Source organism: Marmota marmota, unplaced genomic scaffold (assembly GCF_001458135.2).
Source record: "Marmota marmota marmota unplaced genomic scaffold, marMar, whole genome shotgun sequence".
Classification (NCBI taxonomy): Eukaryota; Metazoa; Chordata; class Mammalia; order Rodentia; family Sciuridae; genus Marmota; species Marmota marmota.
Window position 1 is genome coordinate 6,827,344 of NW_026000137.1, and position 25,359 is coordinate 6,852,702.

A 25,359-nucleotide genomic window follows, 5' to 3' on the forward strand; every position below is an offset into this window, starting at 1 on the left:
CTATCACCATCACCACCATCACCCTATCACCATCACCACCATCACCCTATCACCATCACTATCATCACCACCATCACCCTATCATCATCACTATCACCACCATCACCCTATTACCATCATCCTATCACCATCACCCTATCACCATCACCACCATCATCCTATCACCATCACCACCATCACCCTATCACCATCACCACCATCATCCTATCACCATAACCCTATCACCATCACCACCATCATCACCATCATCCTATCACTATTACCATCAAAACATGGCCACCACCATACACACCATCGTTATCAATACCATTAATACAATCACCTCCACCATTATTATCATCTCGATGAGGAACTGACTGTGCGCCTTCTGTTTAGAGGGTATACAGTTCATTAATTGCAGAGTCTAACACTTTGATATTTATAAAAGATTCAAATAAATTCAGTAGGAGTTTATTATTTTATTCTGTCTTTATTTGGGTTTTCCCTGGAAGACATGGATATAATTACATACCTGTGCCCTGCCTATTTTCATTGAAAATAACACAAGGAGGGCAAACTGTGTTCTCCTTCCACTGTATAAGGGGCTTCAGGAATCCCTGCCAAGTGGCAGGTGTGTCTCACTGGAGAGTGAAAGACACCCAAGTCGCAGGCAGGAAAATGTGCCATTGCTCATCAGGTCGTGCTGTTTTATATTCACGGGAAGCTGCCTTGACCCACCCTATTTCTTGTGACAGCAACAATGAGGCCAAGAGGAAAGTGTTACTGACGTGACTTCAGCGGTGATGAGGAGAGCAAGCCAACGTGTTCTCTTGTTCTTCTCTTCTGTTTGGGGTGCGAGGGCCTTCCACACGCAGATGCCCTACAACTGAGCGTGCCCCCAGGCTCAGACTGGTTTCTAAAGCCCGTTTCACTCAGAGTCACACCCAGAGGAGTTTGCACACTTAGAGTGCTACCTGACTTACAACAGGGCAGGTAGCCGGGACACGTACTGGGTGGCAACCCAGGACCAGATGTGAACCCCTCCAGAAGCAGTCACGAGGGGCGTGGTCCGTCTACACTGGGTAAATGAGCTACACCAGGGAATGCCCTTTGAAGGCTGAGCTGTCCAGTCTCATCCTGCAAGTGCCAGCCGCCATGGTGTGTGGCCAGGTTCGCACGGATAATGCACGTGTGCCAACAGGAATGCGATTTACAGCTAGAGAGAAACAGCACTGCCCAGAAGGCCCAGGGTCTCGAGACCTTGGTTCTCCCGAGGGCCCCTGCTGGGCTGGTGAGGAGGACAAAGAGTCCCCGGCCTTCCTGCACACAGGCCCGGTGCTTCTCAGAGGGATCTGCCACGTGGCCGGCGGTGCACCACCCAGCACTTCCCGTGGCCAAGGGACCACCTCGAGCCACAGGAAGGACGGCACCGTGTGTGGCCCTCAGGTTTGTTGAGCCAGCCTTCCCTTTAGGGCCAGTGTGGAAGGTGGCGGGGGCAAGCATCCGGGGAGTGAGAAGCTGCACCAAGTTCCCTTCAGTGCCCTGCCACTCACAGCCTAAGAGACAGTGCTCAACGCAGCACTCACATGAAGAACTTTCCAGCAAAAGCAGCTAGCCTGCAGCAGAATGGCCCTCCGAGGGGAGCACTGAAGCAGACCAAAGGAGTAGTTTGTCAATGATGTGGGGCAGCTGCCTGACTACCCAGCCCCTCCAGATCTGAGGACAGGCGCTGTGCCAGTGTGGGGGCCGTGTTCCCAGCTGGGAGGAGGCACGTAAGGCAGTCCACGTCCCTAGGACACGTGGCTGTGCTGCTCAGGCCTGACAGACCATCGCTGCGCCCACATTAAGGCTGCAAGCAGGTAGAACAAGACCTGCAGGTGCAGCCACAGGGGCCACTTTCCTGATGGGTAAGCCACGGAGCGCTCCTTCCAGTCTCCTCCTCCCCTGGGGGAGTCTAGGCTGCTGACCCCACTGTAGGCGGTGGGCTGAAGCCAAGGCCCTGGCACCTCAGACCCATGTGGGCTGTTTCACTGGTAAAAGGGGAAAGGTCTCTGCTGACATAGCAGATGTCTTCTTTTTGTGTGTGTGTGTGTGATGTATTTTTTTGGTTGTCAATGGAACTTTATTTATTTGTTTATTTATATGCAGTGCTGAGCATCAAACCCAGGGCCTCACACATGCTAGGCAAGCACTGCCCCACTGAGCCACCACCCCAGCCCCCAGCAGACTTCCTGATGAATCAGAAGGTGCTCACAGGCTCCATGGGAGTGCAGGTCCAGGGCAAAGAGCCTGTCAGCTGTTCCCTTGCCAAGCAGCCTCTCTGCCCCAGTTCGGTCCTGTCTGTCCGTAAGCCAGGAGACTGACTGGTTCCAGCATGCTGAGCACACTGACCGCGCGGGGGGAGAGTGGGTGTCCTCGTCTCACCCATGCCAAGGCACAGGGGCTTCATTTCAAGTGAACATGATGCCATAGTCACACGCATATTCTTTCCAGGGGGGATAGAAACACTTGACTCTGGCTGTACCATATTAAAATCTGCCACTGTCACTGTGCAAAGTGAATCCTTAGCACAGATCCCCTCCACAGACCAGGCTGGGGAGGGCTGTGAGCTGCATTCCCTGGAGGTTCAAGTAAGAATGCACAGAATCAAATGCTCTCAAGCCACTGAGCTCTGACCTGAAAAGTAGGTAACTTGGTAAAGCTTAGGTTTGGTGTACTGTACACAATTGTAAAAAAATAAATAAACATAAAAAGTGGACGTGGAACATTTTATTAACTAAGAGTGACCAGAGTTCAAGTGTGTGCTTGAGTTTTCTGTCCAGGGAGAAGAGAGGAGCTAGCCCAAATGACAAATTAAAGGGACACAGAGAATAAACAGCTAGGAGTCCACCCTGAAGGTCCCCCTGAAACTCACATGCTCCGAAGGCTGCATGTAAGGGAAGAAAAAATGCTCCCCTTTCCACATGTCTACTGTTCTTGCTGTGCAGGCCAGGAGGTGATTATTATTTTATTTTATTCCTAGGGCACACTGGTCAGGAAAGCCACTCCTGGCCTGGGTGATTTGTGAACCAGGACTTGGGGGGCCGCGTCCCAGGCTGCACCAGGGCCGCACACCTTGTCAACTCCAGCCTGGACAGCTGGGGTTGCTTTAAGTTGCTTTAAAGCTTTTAGAAAGGAAAAGAAGATGTAAGTCAATGAATGAAGGAAGAGGCTCCTGCCTGAGTGCCTGCCACGGGAGCTCCTGCCACAGCCAGTCAGCAGCCTCCTGCAGGTTGTCGCCAGCAGCCAGGGATGTGCTGGGAGCCCCTCCTGCTCTATCCTACGCCCTTTCTCATGGCCGTCACTCTACATCCCTGCACTCTCATGGGTTTTTCTGAGCTGATTCCAGAAACTGGTTTGTTGATCATAAAACTGACCCCAAACTGGAGCATCCTGCCTCCAAGATAAGACACAGCCACAAGGCACTCGCCACCTGCAGCCCGTGCCCAGACACCGGCTGCCTGCCCCTGGCTCCTGGCAACGCTGATTTCCATGTGCAGCCCCTGGCCTCCTCCTTGCATGAGCATCCATTTCCCCTAAACTGGAAGGTAGCCTGCTTCCTGGCAGGTTGGTGGCATCCTCAAGAACCCCTGCTTTCTTCCTCCCAAACACTCGTCTCTGCTGGACTTTCTGTGGGGTGAGCTCCCACAGGGGTTTGGTGCTAGCACGGAGGAGTGGGCATGGGTGGGCTTCCCCCTCACTGCCGGTTGAAGGCAGAGCTGTGGGGAGCCTCTTTCTGAGCCACACAGGACCCTCCCAGCTGGATATCTGCCTTCTGGGAATCCAGGACTGCAGTCTCCGGGGCCTTCCATCCTTTCCCACCTTGCAAACCTGTGAGAGCAGAAGCCTGGGAGGGTGGGAGCCATGGAGGAGGGGTGCTGGCACAGTGCTCTCTGGAGCTGCCTGTAGACTCCCTTGCGTTACCTTCCAGGTGAGACTGAGTTTTGAGGTGTGGGCTGGGGCATCCCCATGTCCTCCTGGGGGTTTCTGTCCTTATGGATACCTTTAGTCTGTCTAACCTGCTTGCGGGGCTCCAGAACATCATCTCGGATGGTGCTGCCCACATCCTGGGAAAGATGTGGGTGTGTGGCCTGGGTGCCCCTGCAGCATCCTTATTTCCCACAGCACACTGCACCCACCGCAGTCTAGGAAAGCCTCATCTTCAGGGGCAGGGCGTGCTTCCCCTTTTAACTCAATCCTGTAGAGAAGTGCACTTCATCCCTGCCTTGGCCACCCTCTGCCCAGAACCTCTGCAGCACTGCACTCCTTCAGTGGCCGCTCCAGGCTCTGGGTGCCCGCTTGACCGCCAGGGCTGCAGGCTGCAGTACAGAGACAGCCCACCCCTGCCCCAGTGCACTATGAAGGGTCTTAGTGCACAACTTGACATGACAAAAACAGGTCAAGGAAACTGGATCTGGAGCCGAACAGCCAGTCTACACTCCAGAGCAGAAACCAACTAGCTAGAGCAGCAAAGTAAGTTGTGCTCAAAGCTGCATGTGAGCTGGGGGGTCTTTAGGGCTCCAACGTTCTGTAAAGCAGTCTGCACCCCCAGTCAGGGGTCATCATTCAGCCTCCGCCTTGTTTCCTCTTTAGGAAAACGAGGCTGAAATAGTGCATCTCCGGGATGGACTGAAGAGGGGATTGATGCTGTCGCTATGCTCTAGTCCCTCATTCACTCTGCAAACATGGTGGTGGCACACACCAGGTCCAGGGGACAGCAGAGGCCCAGGCAGATCTGCTGTCTGCATCACACTCAGGCCTCCAGGAGAGGCAGACACTGCACCGTCCACACAGGCGGCCCAGTGAGTCTGCGTGGTTCCATGAGCAGTGAGGGCCGTGCCACCAGAACTTCCCAGGGAGGCCGGAGGAGACCCAGCCAGCTCTACCACTCCTAGGAGGCACAGAACACCCCCTAGAGATCTTCCACTGAACTTGGAGCACACAGTGGGGAACGTGTTAGACATCCCTGGGAAGCAATCAGCAAAATCCACATGTGGGGAAAATAAAGCCCCAAACTTGAGATCAATGATTTCTGGAAAAAAAATTGCAAAAAAGAAAAAAGAGGAGGAGAAACCTTGTACAGATAGAGCTATCAACTCCGATGACCCTCTGTGGATCCAGCTTCAAAGGAACCAACTGGGAGAGCCACGCTAACAAAAATTGCTTGGTCTTGTCACCAAAACAGACATGTAGACCATGGTACAGAACAGAACACAGAGACAAACCCACATAAATATAGAGAAAGGTGCCAAGAATGTACATTGGAGAACAGACAGACTCTCCAACAAGTGGTGCTGGGAAAATTGGAAAGCCATATGTAGCAGAAGGAAATTAAACCCTATCTCCCACCCTGCACAGAACTCAAAGTGGACCAAGGACCTACGCATTAGACCAGAGACCCTGCACCTAATAGAAGAAAATGACACTCTCCATCATGTCCTTAGGAGCCAGCCTTAACAGGGCTCCTAAAGCGCAAGAAGTGAGCTTAAAAAGTCAATAATGAGGGCTGGGGTTGTGGCTCGGGGGCAGAGGGCTCACCTAGCACATGTGAGGCCCTGGGTTTGATCCTCACACCACATAAAAATAAATAAATAAAATAAAGGTGTAGTGTCCAACTACAACTAAAAAATAAATATTAAAAAAATTGAACAATGAAATGGAATCAAACTAAAAAGCTTTTTCACAACAAAGGAAACATTCAAGGATGTGGAGGGAGCCTACAGAATGGGAGAAAATCTTTACCACATGCACCTCAGGTACAGAATTAATCTCCAGGATATATAAAGAATTCAAAAAACTTAACACTGAAAAAAAAATAACCCAGTTAACAATCAGGCAAAGGAACTCAACAGGCACTTCCACAGACAAAGAAATACAATTGGTCAACAAATATACAAAAAAAAATGTTCAACATCTCTAGCAATTTAGAGAAATGCAAATTAAAACTACACTGAGATTTCATCTCACTCCAGTCAGAAGGGCAATTATCAAGAATACAATTAACAATAAATGTTGGTGAGGATGTGGGGGAAAAGGTACACTCATACACTGCTGATGGGACTGCAAATTGGTACAACTACTCTGGAAAGCAGTATGGAGATTTCTCAGAAAACCTGGAACGGAACCAACATTTGACCCAGATATCCCACTCCTCAGTATATACACAAAGGACTGAAAATCAGCAAACTACAGTGAGGCAGCCCATTAATGTTTACAGCAGTTCAATTCACAATAGCTAAAATACGGAACTAGCCTAGGTGCCCTTCAACAGATGAATGCATAAAGAAATATACACAATGGTATATGTACGCAATGGAATATAACTCAGCCAAAAAGAGAAATGAAATCATGGTATTTGCCAGTAAATGGATGAAACTGGAGACTATCTCACTAAGTGAAAGAAGCCAATCACCCAAATACCTGAAGGCCAAATGTTCTCCGTGACATGCAGAAGCTGATTCACAATAAGGGTGGGGGACGGTACGGAAGAATAGAAGTACTTTGGATTAGACAAAGGGGAATGAAGGAAGCCAGAATGGGAATAGGAGAGAGTAGAATGAATCGGACGTAATTTTCCTGGGTGCATATATGAATACATGATAAATGTAATTCCACATCATTTACAACCACAAGAATGGGAAGTGACACTCCATGTATGTCTCCCAGTGGGTTCCTTTGATATACATGACATTCTACTGTCATGTATAACTAATGAGAACAAAAATTTTAAAAAACCAACTGAGAAAAACGCATGACAATTGGGAAATTTGAGCATCGAAAAGACGTGGAGGTGTTAACACTGTTATGAATCTTGATGGGATGGAACTGTTGTGGTCTGTTTATACACTGCTGAGAAACTGACAGAGACAGTGACCTGGTGACTGAGTCTGCTAGTCAGAGTCGTGCAGGGGTGCAGGGGAGCTGGCCTGCAGCCAGGGTCCAGGGTGCTGTGTGTTGAAGTGGGTCAGGCAGGCACGGGGTTTCCTGGCACAGTTCTGTTTGTGTTTGACATTTTACAAAGTGCTTCTGAAAGCATGCCGAGCACGAGGAAGACAGTACGTATAAGAAGATAACGGATGTTGCAAGGCAGCTGAGGGACAATGTCCAGCAGACTAAGCAACTGGTAAGGGACTGGACGGTGGCGGGTGTTTCCAGGAGCACACTCCCAGGGATGGCACCTCAGGGTGTGAAGAGGAAGGGAGGTGCCAAGGAAGCAGGTGGAGGGGCAGGGAGCCCGCCTGGCATCAGGGACAGCCAGGCGCAGGAGAAGGGCTACCTTCTGTTTGCCAAGACACGTGCTCTCCTGTTGGAATCACGTCCCTTGGTGGGGGTAGCATTATCTGCCTCTCCCAATGTCCAACAGCTAAGACAGAGGCTGTAAATAATGAGCTTTCTTTGGATTATGGGAGTGGGGTGGGAGGAGGGCCAGAGAGAGCAGCCATGACCCAGCGTGGCTACAGCAGGAGTGAAGGGCAGAAGGTGCAGGGAAGGTGCAGCAGTCCCCGAGGGCCCGGAGGTGCAGAGGAGGAGCTGAGGGACCTCTGTGGGGTGATGAGGTCAGTTGGGAGGCCACCCAAGAGCCCAGCAAACAAGAGCAGTGCAGAAAGCAATGGGGACACAAACAGGATTCCTCAGGGCAGCCAAGACTGACCACAGGTGAGCGCCCCCCAGGGTGAGTGCGGCCCGGGGGCATGCTGACCACCTCGTTGGACAAAGCAGCTGACGACACCTGTCTGCATAAGCAGTTCTCAGCTGAGCGTCTCATGCACCTTCCCCAGGGCAGGAATGAGAAGGAGGTCCTGTCCCCTAAACTGTGACTCCACGTTGCTCGTTGACAGACTGCCACAGTGGCCACGAGCAGCCAGCGTGTGAGGGCGAGCCCCCAGCCAGAAAGCAGGGCCTGCAGGGTGGCCACAGTTGGGCCTTCTCCCCGAGACAGCAGGAGAGAAGCCGTCACCTGCGAGGTCTTGGTTTCAGAGCCCCAAGCCAGCTGGCCTCAGAAGGAGGCTGCTGAGAAGTGCATGGCCAGAGCCTTCCAGGTGCCGCAGAGCAGCCGCGGGCACCTGCCGACGGTCGGTTACACCAGGTGGCATATCACTACGATCCTGACAATCAGTGTCGACCACGAGTCATGTCGAGGCCCACATGACACGTGTGCATTGTGAGTGGTGCTGACCTCAGGTGGGAGCTTTGAGGACAGCATGTGATGTCAGGCCACAGGGAGAGGTGTGACACGGAACAGTGCTCGTATTCAGTCTTCTGGAACACAAGGCAGACAGCACACTTGAGGCCAGACCCGTCCCGTGAGCCTCACGCCATGCCCCATGTCAGCCTCGTGGATAAAATGATGCGTTTAGGCAAAGGAGTGCACAGAGCGGACGATCTACAGGATGTGCACCTCGCCCACAGCGGCCACAGGCCTCCCAGGCAGCGGAACCACCACTCGCTCTTCACCCACACCGAGGGGCTGAGGATGCCCAAGGTACCCTCTGTCCCACTCTGCCTCCTGGCCCACCCACCCGAGGAGGGAAGCACTGACAGGAAGACCCTCTGGCGTAGGAAGAGGCAGGGAAATTGGCAACATGAGGCGGGTCAGCAAAACAACTCACTCACCATCATCCGAGCTCAGGGGGCCTCTAGGGTCTTCTGGAGACGAGGGCCACTTCTGAAGGGGTGCTGCCACCAAGAGGGGCCTCGGCACCCTTGAGGGGTTCTGCAGAAGGTACTGTGGATCTGGGTCACCCTCCTTGGGGACTAAAGGGGGCCTCCGGGCAGCATAGGCTCCGAGAGCGGCGATCAAGTGTTGTCTGTCCACTTTGCTGTCCACCTTGGGGCTGAGCTCGTCTGGCTGCAGCCGGCTGAGGGTCCGCAGTGGAAAGTTTTCAGGATACTTGTCTCGGGTCATGGGAGGGTAGGTCAGTGCAGCTGTGTGGGCCACATAGGTCAGGACACTCTCGGGGAAGGGGTCCTTACCCTGGAGGGGTAGAAGAGCAAAACAGGCAACAACTGAGGCTCCATATCAGCCACACACATTCGAAGGGCCTTGGGCCCCTTCCTAAGTCCTGCCATGGCACCAGATATCTCTGAGGGGTGAGTCCAAGAAGGATCTCGTGGTGCTGACCAGTTCATGCTGTGTAGACATCCCTGCCCTGGTTCTTAACAACAGCTTCACCGAGATATGTCTCACAGGCCGTGACATCACCCAACAGCACCACCACTGATTCCAGAACATTCCAGCGCCCCCTAAAGCAACCTTGTCTGCATTCCGTCCCTCTCCCTTCAGCTCAGGCAAGTCTGCCACTTTCTGTCTCCATGGATTTGCCTGCTTTGTGGCACTTCACATGCACAGACTCTTGTCACATGTGTGCGTCTGCATCCTCCTCAGAGCTCTCCAGGTGCACCCAGACCCAGGCTGAAGCCCACCAGGATGTCCCTCCTTGAGGCTGCAGAGGGTCCCTCTGTGTATGCATCATATTTGCTTACCCACATATCAGCTGATGGACACTTGGTTGTCTTCAAGTTTGGGCTGTTCTTTAAATATGTGCATATTTTAGTTGTAATTAGACATTATACCTTTATTTTATTTATTTCTTTTCATGTGGTGCTGAGGATTGAACCCAGCACCTCGCACATGCTAGGTGAGCACTCTACACTGAGCCAGCCCCTGGGCTACTCTTAATGACGCTGCATGAGCACTTGTGTAGGGGTGTTTGGACGGACACACATCTTCCATTTCCTGGGGCATATACCTAGGATGTGAAATCGCCAGGTCAGACACTAATGCCTTAACTTTCTGAGAGACTGCTAAACTATTTTCTAATACAGCTGCATGAACCTTGCAGAGAAATTGAAGGCTGGACCTCCCCACACCCTCATTCTAGAGGCTAGGAAATGTGCTGCTGTTTGCCTTTAGAGAATTCTGCTGGAGAGTCTCTCCATGTCCTCCACCTGCAGGGAGCTTACTGTGAACCTGTAGCCTTCTGCACTTGCCCCTCTCCTTCAGCCACCCTCAGCAGGCTCCAGCTGCTTCCCTGTGGGTGTGGGCTGCATTCTGGCACCTCCTGCAGTGCTCCATGCCCTACTGTTTCAGCAGCACAGCCTCGCACAGGGAAGCAGTCAGGGCCTCCTCCGGGACGGACAGCCACACCGTGTTTACTAGTTGATACCCTGCCCAATACAGTCTTTCCTGGGCCCCAGCCTGTGTTTTCTCTGCACTGAGTGGTATTCGCAGGCAGATGCATCCTCTTTACACTTTGCTTCTGTAACTAGAAAAGCCAAGTCCCAGTGGTTGCACAACTGTGAAAACGTTAGATATCTCAGTGTTCTCCTCGACTGCTCCACCAGCACTACACACACAAGCTCAGCAGCTTCCAGCTTCGAGAACTTGAGAGATGAAGGCCATCCTGGAAGCACGTCCGGAGCTTCCTCCCATTTTCAAATCACATCCATTCCTGCGCTGCTCATGCCCCTGGGGCCCCTGGTCAATGTGGGTCGGTGTGAGTGCCTGGCATTTAGGTAGGTGCAAGGTCAGAGCTGACACTAAGGAGGCACCTCAGGACTCCAGGTCTGGATGCTCTCCACCATATTTTGGCTCCACCTCCAGGGGTAGATGTGGTGTAGGAGGTGGAGCTGTGCAATGAGATGGTGGGGCCTAGTTTCAGCTGTCTGCATGAACTTGAGACATCACTTCACCTTTTGAGACTCGTTTCTTCTATCAAAGAAGGGAATTTAGATATTGTCTCTAAGATTTTTTATTGCTGATTACTATTTCCAAAATCATGTGACTTTAGCTGTCATCCAAATTATCGAGTCTTGTCTGAGGACTAGGTGAATCAACTGCTCTTCCTGGAGAAAAGAGAAGCAGGAGGAGGGGGCATCAGTGGGGAAGAGAGCTCGCAGACAGCACCGTCCACAGCCCGCCACCTCCCTCAAGTGAGTTCAACATCACCAGAGGCTGGCCTGTCTGTACCCACTAAATGGCTGTTTGGTCCATGGTGCTGGAGGCTGGGTGTCTGCATCCAAATGCCTGGTCATTGGCCTGTGAGTGTCTGCACACAGCTGGTCACACGCAGCCTTCCTTGAAGCCTCCCCCTAATGGCCTCTGATTAAAGCCACTGAGGACAGCTCCAGGCAGAGGAGGAGCACAGCACTATGCCTGGGGCTTGTAAGCAACCTGATCTTGGTTTGTTGATGCTCTAAGTCTACTCAAGAGGAAGAGGAGGAAAGAGACCTTCTCAGCAGCAGCAGAGGCTACGGAGGTGACAGAAATGCCCAGGTGCCTCATGGAGTGACCTCAACCTCAGGGCCAGGGCTTGTGTCCAGGGTTGGGAGGAGGAGCAGAGAGGATGCTCCTCTCAAGGCTGGCTCCTCCCACGTCTCCCATCCCAACAGGGAGGGGCTTGGCTTGGGAGGTGCCTGGGCTGCAGTGCTGCCTGGGGTGGCAAGTGCTGGCAGCAGCCTCTAGCCATCTGGGAGCATGCAAGAGGACACTGCTGCAGAGGCCCGTGCCACTGCCACCCTAGTTTCCCTCCTCATACCCCAACTTCACAGGGCAGCAGAAGGCCCACAGGCCCTGAGGGCCCCTCACCTTTCCTCTAATCTCAGCATTTTGTGTTTAAAGTTCTGACTTGCTCACAGCCTCTATTTTGAAGACGCTTTAAGTCTCAACTTATCTAAAATGTGGGCTTTCCTGAGATAATGCTGAATAATTTTTTTAAATGGAAACTACACAAAACCGGAAATTAACAACCTAGAAGCCAGTTTCTGTTATCTGGTGCATGGTGTGGACACAGGCACAGGAAGTCCCCAACTGCATGGAAGAGAATCCAGGGGCCTCCTTGGTGTGGTCCGGCTGGTGTGTGAAGCACTGGACAGCTGTGCCCACCCTCGCTGAGATGTAAGCTGGACACACCGCTCCAGGTAATCCTCTACCCCAGCTGTCTTCACATAAGAGACAGAACCCACTGCCCACAGGTGGAAACAGCGTCTGGAAAGCAAGCTCCTTAGAAGACCGACAGGCCATCAGCATGCTGGTGCAGCCTGCATCACTCCAGCCATTCACTAACATTTTCACTGCCGGAAGCACTGGAAAAACAACTGTGTCTTCTTTAAAAGCAGCTAGAAAGATGAGGAAAACCTAGGTAAAAGTATCTGGCTGAGCACACGCCCCAGACTGTTATTATCATCCTCAGCAGCAGCAGCAGCAACATCCCAGACTCGGTACCATTCCCCACCACTATCCACAGCAGGCCACTACCTCCCTCGGCGGCATCCCCACCGTCACCCTCTGCGGCATGCCCACCGTTAGCAGGATCACATGCTCCTGCTGCTGTGTGCTAAGCTCTGTATTACATGGGAGAACAATGATTCAGACATGCCCTGTCTTCCAACAGCTTGCACAGTGCTATGGAAGTTATGTCAGAGAAATCAATGACTATAATTAGAAGCACACTCAGAGAGTTCACAAAAGCAACAGTGGCTGGGAAGGAAGAGGTTCCAAACTCTGCACCTTTCTGGAGCCTCTTCTCACATTGCTTCCCAACGGCCCGGCAGTGAAGTCACTGAGGGAGCAGTTCTCCTTGCTGCCAGCTTGACCCCGTTGTGGAGCGAAAGCCAACATCAGCCCCCTTCTTTTGAATCCCCTGGACATCTCCTACCCAGATTGCACACCAGCAGTTCAGACTGCTAGGGAGACCTGGAGGTCCCCGAGTCCCATAGGACTCACTGAGTGCACGAGACTCTTGGCTGCAGGCTGGCCCCTCACACTCATCAGATATTCTCTCATGCCAAGGACTGGAAACAAATCAGGAAACTCAAATTGGGACAACATTTGACCACATAACACACATTTTCTCCATGTGCCTCATAGCCTGGAGGCAGCACTGACAGGCACAGTGATCAAGACGCACACTGGGCCTGACAAGCGTGCAACAGTGGGGCTGTCCACAGGCTTCCTAATGAGCGGCCCACGATGCCACTGGGTCACCCAGTGCAGTGAGATCTGGGAGCACAAGCCGGGGGCAGTAGGTAGGGATCTTAGACACCTGTCATCTCTGCTCGTTAATGGAGAGCCGCTCAGGCCTGGACAGCATCGGGGTAGCGCGTGTGTCCTCTATGTCTCCGGCTCTGTCATTGGACTATGGCCTGTATCTCTATGTCTGTGTCTCTGTTTCTGTTCTCTCTCTCTGTCTCTGTATTGTGCTTCTATCTCTGTTCTGTATTTCTATGTCTGTGTCTCTATGTCTGGATCTGTCTACTGTCTGTCTCTCTGTGTCTTTCTGTCTGTATTTCTCTGTGTCTTTGCTTCTGTCATCTGTTTCTGAGTCTCTGTTTTCCTATACCTGTGTCTCTGTCTCAACACCTGGCTGGGGGCTACGCTCATGTGCAAACAACCAGCTTATGATTCTCCTGTGCCCTGGCTGCTCAAGTGTCTAAGGTGTGGAGATGCGGGGGTGATGCTGGGGACCTGAGCTGTGTCCAACAGCGTGCAGTTCTGAGGGCCCACTGTGTGCAGGGGGAGAAGACTGCTCCTGTTGACCTGCAGTCCCCAGAACAAACACACTCAGTTACAGGAAAGCAGAGCAGCTGATCAGAACTACAAGAAGCCCTGGAGCCCTAGATCCAGGACCTTAGAACTCACAACATCTACAAGATTCAACAGGGTCACATCCTCAGGTATAGGATCCAGGCACCCGTGGAAAGCTGACGGTAACAAGAGCGTGGCTGCGAACATGGGGACATGAGCAGGTAACTTAGGGTCTGCCAGTCTGGGGGAGTCTGAAGACAAAGGAACAAAGCAGACGCTGGTGCCCCTTGCCTCTCTGTCACTTCTCTATCACTCACTTCCACGTCTGCATGTGAGCTGGCACCTACAGCCTCACGCCCAGCAAGTGAAAGCCAGGGGTGGACTGGACTGAGAGTTTGGATCCATTTTTCTGACCTTGGATCATAAATCCACTCAACAGGGTAACAATCCCAAATCACCTGCATTCGCTGGTGCTCCCGCCGAGCTGCTCTGGGCTGTTTTCGTGCCTTTTGTGGCTTTTTGTGGCTCCTCTGTATGGACTCACCTACCCCCGTTCTGAAGACTGGAGATGAGACTCGTGGAAGTGGGTCTGGCTGGGGCTTGCCGCCTGCAGACAGGGTCTACCCCGTCTCCAGCTGCCTTGTGGAAATCGACAGAGCCTGGGTTCAGCGGGTTCTGAGACGGTTTTTAACTTTAAAAAAAAAAGTCAAGGAAAAGTTGGGCAAGAATTCCAGGATTCTGTCATCAGCTCTGCCGCCAATTAACTACTGAAAGTGGACACTGTACTTATTTCCCAGCCTCAGTTTCTCCATCTGCAGGCCACTGTGACACGGCTATGGGATGGGTGGTAAGTCCTCAGCATGGGCCTGCTGCTCTGCTTCCCTTGTCCACCCACAGCTCTGGAGAATCCCACTGGGGAGAGCAACCATGAGAGTCGGAGAACACCAAAGTAGCATCTCGCACACAGCAACATCACCCGTCAAATAAAAAATAGAAACAGGCATCATCTACCCACAGCTGCTGTGCTTACACCTGGTCTTCCTGCAGCAGGTAAGCCATGGGTGGTGGCCCAGGCTGGGCATGATCCTGGGAAATGTGGAGTCTCCTGGAGGCTGGCAAGAGAGCTGCTCAGCCAATTCCAGACAGCGGAGCGGGGACAGCCAAGATGGGTCTGGAGCAGAAGTGTTTGACATCTGTCCCCAGCAGCACTCCTGCAACTCCGCACCGGAGACACTTGGGCAGCCAGGTGCACAGGAGAATCCTAAGCAGGTTGTCTGCAGGTGAGCATGACCCCAGCTGGTCAGAACCCTGGATTGCTGTGAGCAGTGGGGCTGCTGGTGCAGGAAAGGAAGCTGTTGCTGCAGGTGCTCAGTGAGGGAGTGTGTGAGCCAACTTGGGATGCGGAGCCCTGGAGTGTCCCAGCTTGCACTGGGGGAACTTGGCTTCCCACCCGGGGCCAGGGAAAATGCTCCATGAGCAGAGTGTTTTAAATCAAATGAACGTCCTGGACGCGGCACACAAGATGAGTCAAAGGTCCTCCAGCTCTGAGCCTTGGCACACAGGCTTCCTCGGGCACAGCTGAGTGGAAGTGCAGGAGGGGGCCCCTGCGTCCCCAGGCACTGTCCCCCACGGTGGCGCCTCTCCATGTGTGGAGGGCCAGAGGGCTTGAGGCAGACATCTGTGTGGTTTCCAGGTTGGGGTTGTAGGAATAAGTCCTCCACGACCCACAGGCACTATTCTTCACATGCACCCAGGCTGTCCTTTCTCTGGGCCTGATGCCCAGGCTCTCACTACAGGCCAAGGACAGGCAGCCATGACGGTAGACCACAAACACACCTAAGTGCCCTGAAAAGCTCACGATAGACAATGCGGGCATGTTTTTGCTTTGATAGCAGGTTCCTAGAGAGGCTTTAGTCCTCCGGGTGAACTGGCCGTTGGATCAGTGTCACACGCCTCTGTCTGCCCTGCCACAGGACCTGAGGCGCCTTCGTCTAACTCTGGCTCTGCACCCTGCTTTTCCAGTGGGCCTCTCCATCCTTTTACTTCCGTCCTATGTTTTGTGGGCTCTGGTCCTAGTAGAATGTGGTTGAGACTCAGTTTTCATTTTTATCCAGTTTAAACCTCTCCTTGGTGCACTTAATACCTGTGGGCATGGGTGGGTCTCAGCCACCTTCCTCGGCAGGGTGTGGCCCCCTGCTCTGCAGTCAGGGACAGCTTCCTGACCTGGGGGAGCTCAGGCAGCTGCACAGCCAGTGTGGCACCCCAGGCCACCCATCCACTCCCTCTGCACCTGCCTGGGCTTTTCCAGCTGCCACACCCAAGCCTTTGCAGGGCCACACGCTGCCCAAGAGCTGGCGCCCCTGGGAAGGCCTTCTCCAGGCCTCCCTTGGTGTGCCTTCCACAGGAAAGCCTTCCCACTGCTCTGCACCGCCTGCCCTCAGATCAGCCCGCAGGCACCAGCAGCAGCTCCACAAGTCTCAGGGGGCTCCTCCCTGGCTCTGGTCACCCTCCCCTTCCACTCCACTCTAGGCAAGAGGGCCCGGCCTCTCCTCCCTGGAACAAGCCCCTCCCTGTCCAGAGCCCAGTGCTGCAGGCTTCTCGGCATCCCAGCTCCCTGGTGTCCTCGGGAGCTGTGGGCCAGCAGCTCCTCTGGGTTGTCCACACGCCAGGGAGGGAGGGAAAGGAGGAGGTCTCCGTACAGCGGGCTGTGAGTCCATCAACACTGTCAACCAGTGCCTCCAGGCGCTCTTCCAGCGTCCGTCTTCTTAGAAGCCCTCCTGGCCCACTGACCACAGCTGGCCCCCCGTCCATCCTGTTCTTTAGGTGTCCCCTCTGTCACTGTACCTGTGCCACTTTGTGCTGTATTTTTATTTCTTTGTTGCCTGTCATTCCCATTAAGACTATAAATCCTGGAGGGCAGGAACTTTTATCTTCTAATTCCAGCATTCAGCACAATCTTTTTTTTTTTTTGTATAGTAAATGAGTTTTTAAAGTGTTCCCAAAGTCCATCAGTCAACGGTACTGCCAAGTGACAGATTTCAGCTCACATCTTGGCAGCATAGTGAAGGCAGGACTTCTTAGTGTTCCATATCATGACTGACGGACTCTGAGCCAGTTAGTTAGGTACCCCCAACCTTGCAGAAGTAATGACACCAGTGATCAATAAGAGCTCGATTACTGTGTCAGAGCCGTGAGCAGGTCAGTTTGATTCAGGAGGAGTGGGTGACTTTATCCCCTCTGGCTTCTGTGGTAAACTCACCAAGATGACAGCCTTGGAAGACAGGGAGTGCAGAATACTCCCCTGACCCTTCATGCTAGACTCAGTGCTTGATGACAGATACACAGAAAAACATGATTTCTGCATCATTCACTGGAAATTGGCTGCACCTTGAAAGACCATCAGTGTAAGAAGCTTAAATTTCCAACTGAAGCTTTCCACCACTTGAGGGGAATCTAGAATGCAGCCCAGATCCCCAGTGGGACAGACCCCCCAGCTAAGCGGTGCCAGCGCATGAGCTGGCTGCAACTTCACTCAGCTTCAGCCGGCGGAGAGTGGGATGAGCACTCGCCTCCTTGATCGCTGGACAGAGAAGACAAGGAGCTTGAGTCTTCATGCAATTTTCAATACTGAGAAGCATCTATCCCAACACAGAAGGAGGAACCCTGAGCACAAAGATGCTCCATGCTAGCCCTCTGAGAACCCGTGACCATGGAGCTGCTGGACGCGACCTTGGGCGGGACGCCACAGTCCCTCAGCTCACCTGGGGTATTGAGAGAGAAAGCTGGCTTCCTGATGATCACGCACTCACAGCCAACCACGTGTGGGTGGGACTTTAAATATCATGGGGACCAAACCTACCCCAGGGCAGGAATGGCTGCTGAGGGCTGCAGGCTGCAACTAGGGCCAGCTTCTGCTCCCACAGGGAAGCAGGAGGGATGTGGACTGTGACCAGTGCCTCTCCTCTCTGGCACCCCAGGCCCCAGGGAAGGACCAGAGCCAGTGGACACATCACAAGACACCCCCATCAGCCCCTCACGAGCTCACAAGGCCCAGCGCTCTGGCACAGGGACAGCTACACTTGCCTCCTACCCAGGGAAGGGCTTGGAGAGCAGGAAGGGCTGGGGTCAGCACCTGGTGTGGGGAGGAGTGGGCACTTGGGGACAGGGAAGACTGCAGCAAGTCTGCTGCTTGGTGTGAGCAGGCTGAGCCTCTCTGCCCCACTGTGGCCTGAGGAGCATCCAGCTGGGGTGCTGTGCAGCGGGCAGAACCACTGACCCACAGAGGCTCCCGGGACATGGCGCAGCTGGCAGCCCGACAGCCCGCCTAGGCCTCTGAAGCTTGCCCTCCTTGAAGCTTTCACTCCACCGCCCCCAACCCCAGCTCACAGGAGGGCGCCACGGGGACAAAGCTCAACTTAAACGCGTCTGCAATTGCTGCCCTTGTTGCTGATGCCCCATGTCACACCTGCATATTTCTGGCGTGCCGGGTTGCTAATGGCCACGGGACATGGCAGATATGGGGATCCCTGGCTTCCATTCAGGTGCACCTCAGGCCACTCTGTGTCCAGTGGGTAAATTCTATTCCACATCTGACTCTCCCCCCTCTCACCTCATGAGGAGAGGAACTGAACTGAAGGAGAAGCACGTGGTGGGTCCAGAGGCAAGCAGCTGAGGTTCTCTGCAGGACCTGAGACGCTCTGAGGACAAGGCCCTTTCAGGGTCTGTAGGGCATGTGGGCTCTGCCTCTGAGCACTGTTCCTCTCTCTTCTGCTTCTGCAGTAAGAGGAGTGCACTCTGGATGAAGGTCCTGGGGGCACATCTCTGAGTTGGGGTGGGCCAACTCACAGAGCAGTCTGCTTTCCTGACATTCAAGCTTCCTCTGAGGCTCTGGGCTGACAACCCCCTACTCTCGCCTGTTCCAGTCCATTCTACTAGACCATCTCTGGGGCCAATGCCTGTAGCCCAGTCCTCCAAGATCCTCTATGGGCTCTGCAGGTCTCTGCTCAGTGCACCCTCTGGAAGGAATGTGCCTTGGGTCCACGGGCCTGACCCAGTGTGCCAGCCAGAATCACTTGAGCAATTTCAATGGCTCGAGGCAGAAAAATAATGAAAACTTGGCCAAGTGGCTTCCATGTGTTTTACAGAGCTGCCACACCTCCTGAGGAGACCAGTTTTGGGAAAGTCCCAAGCTTTCCTCAGTGTTCAGTAACAGTTCCAGCCTCAGAAAGAGAACCTTGTCCCATCCGAGTGGAGGTGACTACCCACCAGCAAAAGAGAAGTGCTCAGGGTGCTGGACCCTAATGCTGACCATCAGAAGGCACTATGCTCTGGGCTCCGGGACCGCCTTTCCAGCACCCTCTCCTTCCTGTGTGCATGCAAGGGGAAGCCCGGGTGCCAGGAAACATCCTCTTTCCATGTGCAAGGTCCACTGGGACCCTATCACGTGCCTTTAAAACCTGCCTTTGGGTGGGCTTCACTCCGGCAGTGCCCCCAGAGCAGCTGTTGCCCTGGTCCAAGATGAAATTTTCCCTGGGCCCTGCGGGCAAGCCTGGCCCTGGAGAGAAGGGGCAGCAGCTGCACATCACACCTGGGACTGCCTGCCCTCTGTCCCTGGCACCCAGACCCCTATGCTCTCCTGGGATGTCCTCCTGGGCAGTTTTCCAGGACCAGGGGTCCCCTGAGATGTAGTAGCTACAGCATCAACTCTGGACACCAACCTCCCAGCTCCCATGTTCAGTGCCCCCCACTCCCCTGATGGTGCTGCGTGCCCACTGCTGACCTGGGCCCTCTCCTTACAGGCTGAAGCAGAGCTCTGACCTGCTCCAGGTCTGCCGCCTGTGTTCTCAGTGCTGAGTTTTTTTCTGGACCGACAATACCTTGCCCCAAAGGGCTTCTGAGGACCCATTCCCTGAGGCTGCTAGACGTGCACCCCAGGTAGACAGCCTGTGGCAGGGCTGGGCACTGCGCTTGGGAGACACTGCAACCTCAACAGCCGGGACCTGCCCTCAGGGCCCTGCTCTTCACTACACCGTCCAGCAGCCTGGTACAGCAGGAGAGCTGAGGGGAGCCCGCGGTCAGTGGGCCACTCAGACACGGTCACTCTGGAGACAGCTGCAGAGGAGGCGAAAGACCAAGCCTGGACACAGCTGGGAGGCCACAAGCATCACCTGGGATGGCGCGTTCTCGTGCTGCAGCCTGGGGTGCACGTCTGAGGCGGTGGCCTGGGACAGGGCCTCCAGGAAGGGCAGGTAGCGCTGGAGGGCTTTGGCCAGGGCCACCTCACTCTCCAGGTCATATCGCCAGTTCTCTCCGACATCCTGTTGTGGGGACCTGAAAAACAAAGGAGACCATGGAGGAGTCATGGGTCTGCTCCATGCTGACAAGTTGCCACACACGGACAGGCGTGTGGGATGCATGTGGCAGGGCCTCTGCCTTCCAAGCAAGAGCGCTGTGCGAGTCCAAACCTGTGCGCCCACCTGCACCCCCCACTCCTTGACTGCGAGTGCAGATTTCTCCAGGCACCGCTTGAGCCTCAGAGTTCTGGCAAAGAGAGTGGGTCGGCCCAGCAGCGCCCGTGTCCTAAGCCCGCGTGAGGAACTGTCGAGTGTCTCAAAGAGCGCCAGCGCACACCCTGTTCCCACAATGCCCCCTAAGGGCCAAGTGCAGGAGACAAAGCTGAAATATGGCCAACAAGTGGAGGACATCCACGTGTAAGAGGAAGAGTGAGAGGCGGGGAGCAGGAGGGGCAGGCTGGGGGCCAGGAGGGTCTGTGTTGTCGCTGGTGGCCCCTCACCAGCTCGCAGCACCACAGTCTCCACTGCCTGTCCAGGGAGAGGCTGGCCTCAGTGGCTGCAGGCACCATTGATACCACCAGCCTGAGAATGGGCAGCTCAGGTGTGCAGGATCTCGGGAGGCGCACACAGCAGCCCATGCCATGACCAGGAGGCAGGAGTCCACACGCACCACGTGGTACCTAGACCCAGGTCTCTGCCAATTCATGCTCTGCAGGAAGCGCACTGGGGTTTTAGGTGGTCATGGCTCATCATAAATTCCCCAATGAAAGTGACCTTGGGTGGCTCCAGCCAAGGTCTTCATAGGGAAGGCCTGGTTCTCAAGAAGGATGACTCACATGAGGGCTGTGTGTAGTACATATTTTAAATGCCAACATCACTAACTAGCAGGGGGTACGAATCCAAGCTACAATGAGACATCATCTTGCCCCGTTTAAGATGGTGATCACCCAACAATAAAGTGTTGGCTGGGACAAGAAGAAAAGGGAGCTCCTGCACCCTGTTGGTGGGAACGTAAACTGGACCTTTATGGAGAACACGACGGAGGCTCCTCAAGAAACTGAAAACAGGTTCTGGTGTGTATCCCAGACCACAGAACTGGCCCAGACGCTGCAGGTCCACCGCAGCCAAGGCCTAGACTGGACCTGGGTGCCCACCGGCAGAGGGGGGACAAAGGAAATGGAGCACAGGTACACTCGGGCGGATCATTCAGCTCTAAGTAGGGCTGGAGGACAGCGAGTCGAGGGAAGTAAGCCAGACAGACAGGTGTGGGAGCCTGTCCTCTCCCAGGTGGATGCTGGAAGAAGCCAGACGAGAGGCTGGGAAGGGAGGAGAGGGAGCGCAGGGCGGCAGATCACAGGTACCAGGAGTGAGTTCTGGGGCTCCCAGCACAGGAGGGGTGACTTCAGTTCACCAGAACCTACTGTGCACTTCATGAGGAAGAGAGGAGAGGAGCCTGAAGGCTCCGCAGCAAGAGGTGACGGGGACCGGGGACAGAAAGGCTCATGGCCCTGAAGTGACCAGTCCACGCTGGAGCCCCGTGTTGAAAAGGAGCACCCAAATGCACGAACATGCAGTTATCACATGCCAATAAAAAAAAAAAAAACTTAAGGCTGACATTTACCAAAAATCTTCCTATTGGATCTTAAGAATCTCAGTGGATGAACCTGCCTTGATTTCATTTCCAGTGCTTCTTCTAGGTGTCTGGCTTAGCCTTAAGAAGAAATGTGCTTTATCAAGTAACTCACAGCTCGCTGCATTCAAATCATGGCTATAGCTCCCAAGACCATTTTTTAATGGATGAAACTTCAGGTTACATGCTATCAGGGAGTAATCTAACTCAAAGTCAATTTACTTGGACATTTTGTCTATGCCTCTCACTAACTGCTAATCAATACACAGAGCTAGCTCATAAATGAGTCTTTCGATGGTCTGTCCATCCTCCCATGCCTTGTCCACCACGGAGGCTTGTTTGTGACCCTGCACTGTGGGTGACGATGGCCTTCATTACCATGCTGCACGACGCTGTAGCAATTAACTTGCAGGCTGATCCCTGCCCTGTCATCCAGCGTGAAGCAGGTCAAACCACTGTAAGAACACATTTTCCACTTCAAAAAGGTGGAGGGTATTTCACACTAAGGACTCCACTATTCTTGTGCACCCGGATGAACTGGCCTTGGACCCCAGCATATGTGATGCTTAAAGCTGTCACCCAGATGTCAGAGGGAAAAACCCAAATTAGGATCAGAACCACAGCAAAGAGCTTCACAGCCGGCACCTCCCTGCTGCACTCAAGTCCGTTTTAGGCCATTTCTCTCCTCACACGAAACCTTCACAGCCACCACAAGTTCTCTGGAGGTGTCCGGCTCACAGGCAGGTCTCTTCCTGGACCTGGCTGCCTCCTGGCTGCTCTCAGGCCCCTCACAGCAGCGTCCACGGTCCCATGTCTCCTCGTCCACGCGGCTTGCTCTGATGAGGCACTGTGTGCAGGGAGCAGGCTCTGGCTCAGGTCGGCCCAGGACCAGACTTCCCGGAAGACCCAGTCCTCATCTCCTCTTTACTCCGAACAAACTGTTGGTGCGAGGCACATTACTTATTCCTCTGAGGAACAACAGCCAAACGTGCGGAGCGCTAGCTGCTGCTCCCCAGGTGACAGAGGAGCCCGCGGAATGCCCCAAAATGACGAAGCGAAGACACCGGCGGAGTCACGGGTGGTGCAGTTCAGCACCGGGAGACCCTGGCCCCCTCCTCCCTTCCCTCAACAAGTGTGGACACCGTGTGTGCCTGGCCAGGGTGAGAGCCAGGAGCAGGCGCCAGGTCAGACCCTACACCCAGAAGGAGCAGTGAGGAAGGAAAGAAGCCGAAGGAGGAGGGCTCCCACCCAGCACCCCCTCACGGCGAGGTGAGGCCAGGAGAAGACAGCCACAGGGGATCCAAAATGAGAGACAGCTACAGATACTAAAGAAGATTCAAGGCACCCAGGCCTGGTCCCCAGGGGACGTGGAGGAGGAAAATCAGGACCTGCTGCGGTAGATTCCCCACTGGGCTGCCCAAAGGGCTTTTAAGAGTCCACCCTTCAAACTGAGTCCAAGGGAAGATGACCACAAATTAATCAGGCAGCACCAATGAGGCGAAGGCAGGAACAGCAATTCTGATAGGTGAATGGCAGCCAAGGCGGAAAGCATCTGAGCTCCATCTTCAAATGGCAGAACAATAAGGAGAGACGTTGGGAAGCTCATCAGCAGAGCCGCAGAGCCAGATATAGCTGCAGGGTAGCAGGGGCTGAGGACATGGGTAGAGAATGTCCACCACCTCTGCCCAAGGAGGGCCTCTGTCCTATAGCCAGTGAACAGTTCTTCTCCAATCCTACCAGGAAGGGAAGAATGGAGAGAGCCAGCCCAGGAGAGCAGCGGGCCCTCTGCCTTCCCCCACAGGTGCACCTAGTGGCACCCCGACACAGATGGAAACCACCTCTACAAGACAAGCCTGCATGGAAGACCCCATCCTCAAGGAAACAAACTGCAGGACCAGATGCGGTTTCACAGGGACTAGGACCACGCACAGGACATCCACAAGAACACTCCGGGAACACTACGTATGACGCTTCAACTCTTCATCTCACTGATAATGAAAATAAAAGCCAAGACAAACTACATCCTGCATAACACGGCCTTGGAAGGTGACCAGTGCCATGCAGTCGGGACCGTGAGGTCCAGGAGCCTGTCTGGTGTCCTTTAAAGTCTCCCAGGTGCTGGGTGGCCATGTGTCTCCCACTTAGGCAGTTGCTCCTCAGCCACTTACCACCTCCTGGACTCCTGGAGCCAAGTTTTCTCGGTGCCCGGGTCCCTGGCCTTTCCCAGGTCCCACCCACCCCTGAGCCTGGTGGAGGCGTCATCTGGGAGTCACCAGGAATGCCGTGAAGAGCAGCAGGAGGCCAGAAAATGGGATTGAAGGCAGCTTCAGGGAACACGTGAGGGGCTCCACAGAAACGTCCTGTGCCCACCAAGGACCGTGGTGGCGCTTCTCTTTCATAAAGGCACTATAGGCAGAGAGGTGCGCAGGAGCGAAGGCAGGTCCCGCCCTCTGGTGTGGCTGTGTGCTGCAGTCGCCATCTGCTGCTGTCCTGCTCCCCAGACCCTACAAGGACACTGCCTCACCCATTCAATGAGCACGGAGGTGGATATCTAGATCTTTGTGCCATGGGGATTTTCTAACTAAAGACTGTGGTCCTAGATGTTTTCTCTCAGGAAAAAAAAAAAATGGACTGTCCAAACAGAAACCCTAGGAAAGTCCCTGTGTGTGCTTTTAACATGAAAAACAGCGGTGCAGACGCCCGGCAGCCCTGCTCTCCTGCTGTGTCTGTCTGGGCTGCTTTTCTCCACCTGCAGGATGGGGCTGCTGTAGTCACTACTCCTGTGGCAGCATGTGTGAGACAGAGAGAGTGAGCACATGTCTGAACAGGCGGCCTGCTTCAAGCTACTGTACGGTGAGGTCCTTCTGCCTGTCCTGCAGTGGGGAGACTTCCTCCTGAGAAGAGGGGATTCTTGACCTCCGCATGCACAGAGGCCTAAAGATGCAGGATTTCCCAAAGGAGCCATGGAAGAAAATCTTGGCCCGCCTCTTAGTGACAAGCCATGTGGCCTCCTCTCATGGGTCGGGATACAGCAGAGCAAGAAGTCTCTTCCTCACAGACAGCTGACCTTCTGAAGCTTCCCACCAGGAAGACTGGGGTGCTTGCTACGACACAACCCAGCTTAATAATGTGACTGCGGTTGGGGGGCAACCCTAGACCCTAGAGTAACCCGAGACTGTGCATACCTGGCTCGGCTGGAAGGATCCAGAGGCTGTGGGTAGGCTCTGGGGAGGTTTGCGAGCTCCTGTGCCATCACACGCTGGGTAGAGTCATCTTGCCACGTGAAGCCTGTGGGGACAGGGGTGAAAACTGAGTTACTGATTCAGAAGTTTGGCCGTGCTTCTGCCTGCACCACATCCCGGATGGCTCCCTCACACTGCTGACACCACATACAAGCCGGGGATCCCCCGCTGCTCCTTACTAGTCAGGTCTTCTTCACGGAGTCCAACTCTCTCAAATCTCTAGACCAAAAAGACGACTGACACTTTTCCCATTGTTTCCAACAAGCACGATGGTGCTGGCTATGGCGGAAGCAAGACCCTTAAGCCAAATGTGATGTCGGTCCCAAGGGGGACCCTGTCTCCCTTGGAGGCCTTGGTCCCAACAAGAGATGCTTCCCCTCCACAAAGGGCATGTTCTTGTCCATGCTTACCGCCATCTTGGCCATTTTTGTCCTCCCTTACCCCATGCTGCTCGGGAGCGAGTGCTCAGGTGGAACAAGGGGTGGTGCTCCAGGAGAGCGACTGCCACGGGGCTTGATGCACTGCCTCTGGGAACCAGTGACACTGTATTCACACTCGAATGTTATGACAAAGAGACTTACAACAAGGGCAAAGCAGTTGTGAAGGCAAAATCCATGTGATTATGCATTAATTACATGCGCTGTGGATCAC

The 25,359-nt window shown here is 54.0% G+C and overlaps 1 protein-coding gene across 1 annotated transcript in view; it reads right to left on the reverse strand.

The window, feature by feature from the left end:
• Ptprn2 (protein tyrosine phosphatase receptor type N2) overlaps positions 1-25,359 on the reverse strand; it is a 631,370-nt gene that overhangs the window by 415,780 nt on the left and 190,231 nt on the right. The window contains exons 4-6 of the mRNA XM_048785405.1: positions 24,652-24,754; positions 19,711-19,873; positions 8,632-8,992 (exon numbers count right to left, since the gene is read on the reverse strand). Of these exons, the coding sequence (XP_048641362.1) occupies positions 8,632-8,992; positions 19,711-19,873; positions 24,652-24,754 (627 nt within the window). The remainder of the gene's footprint in view (positions 1-8,631; positions 8,993-19,710; positions 19,874-24,651; positions 24,755-25,359) is intronic.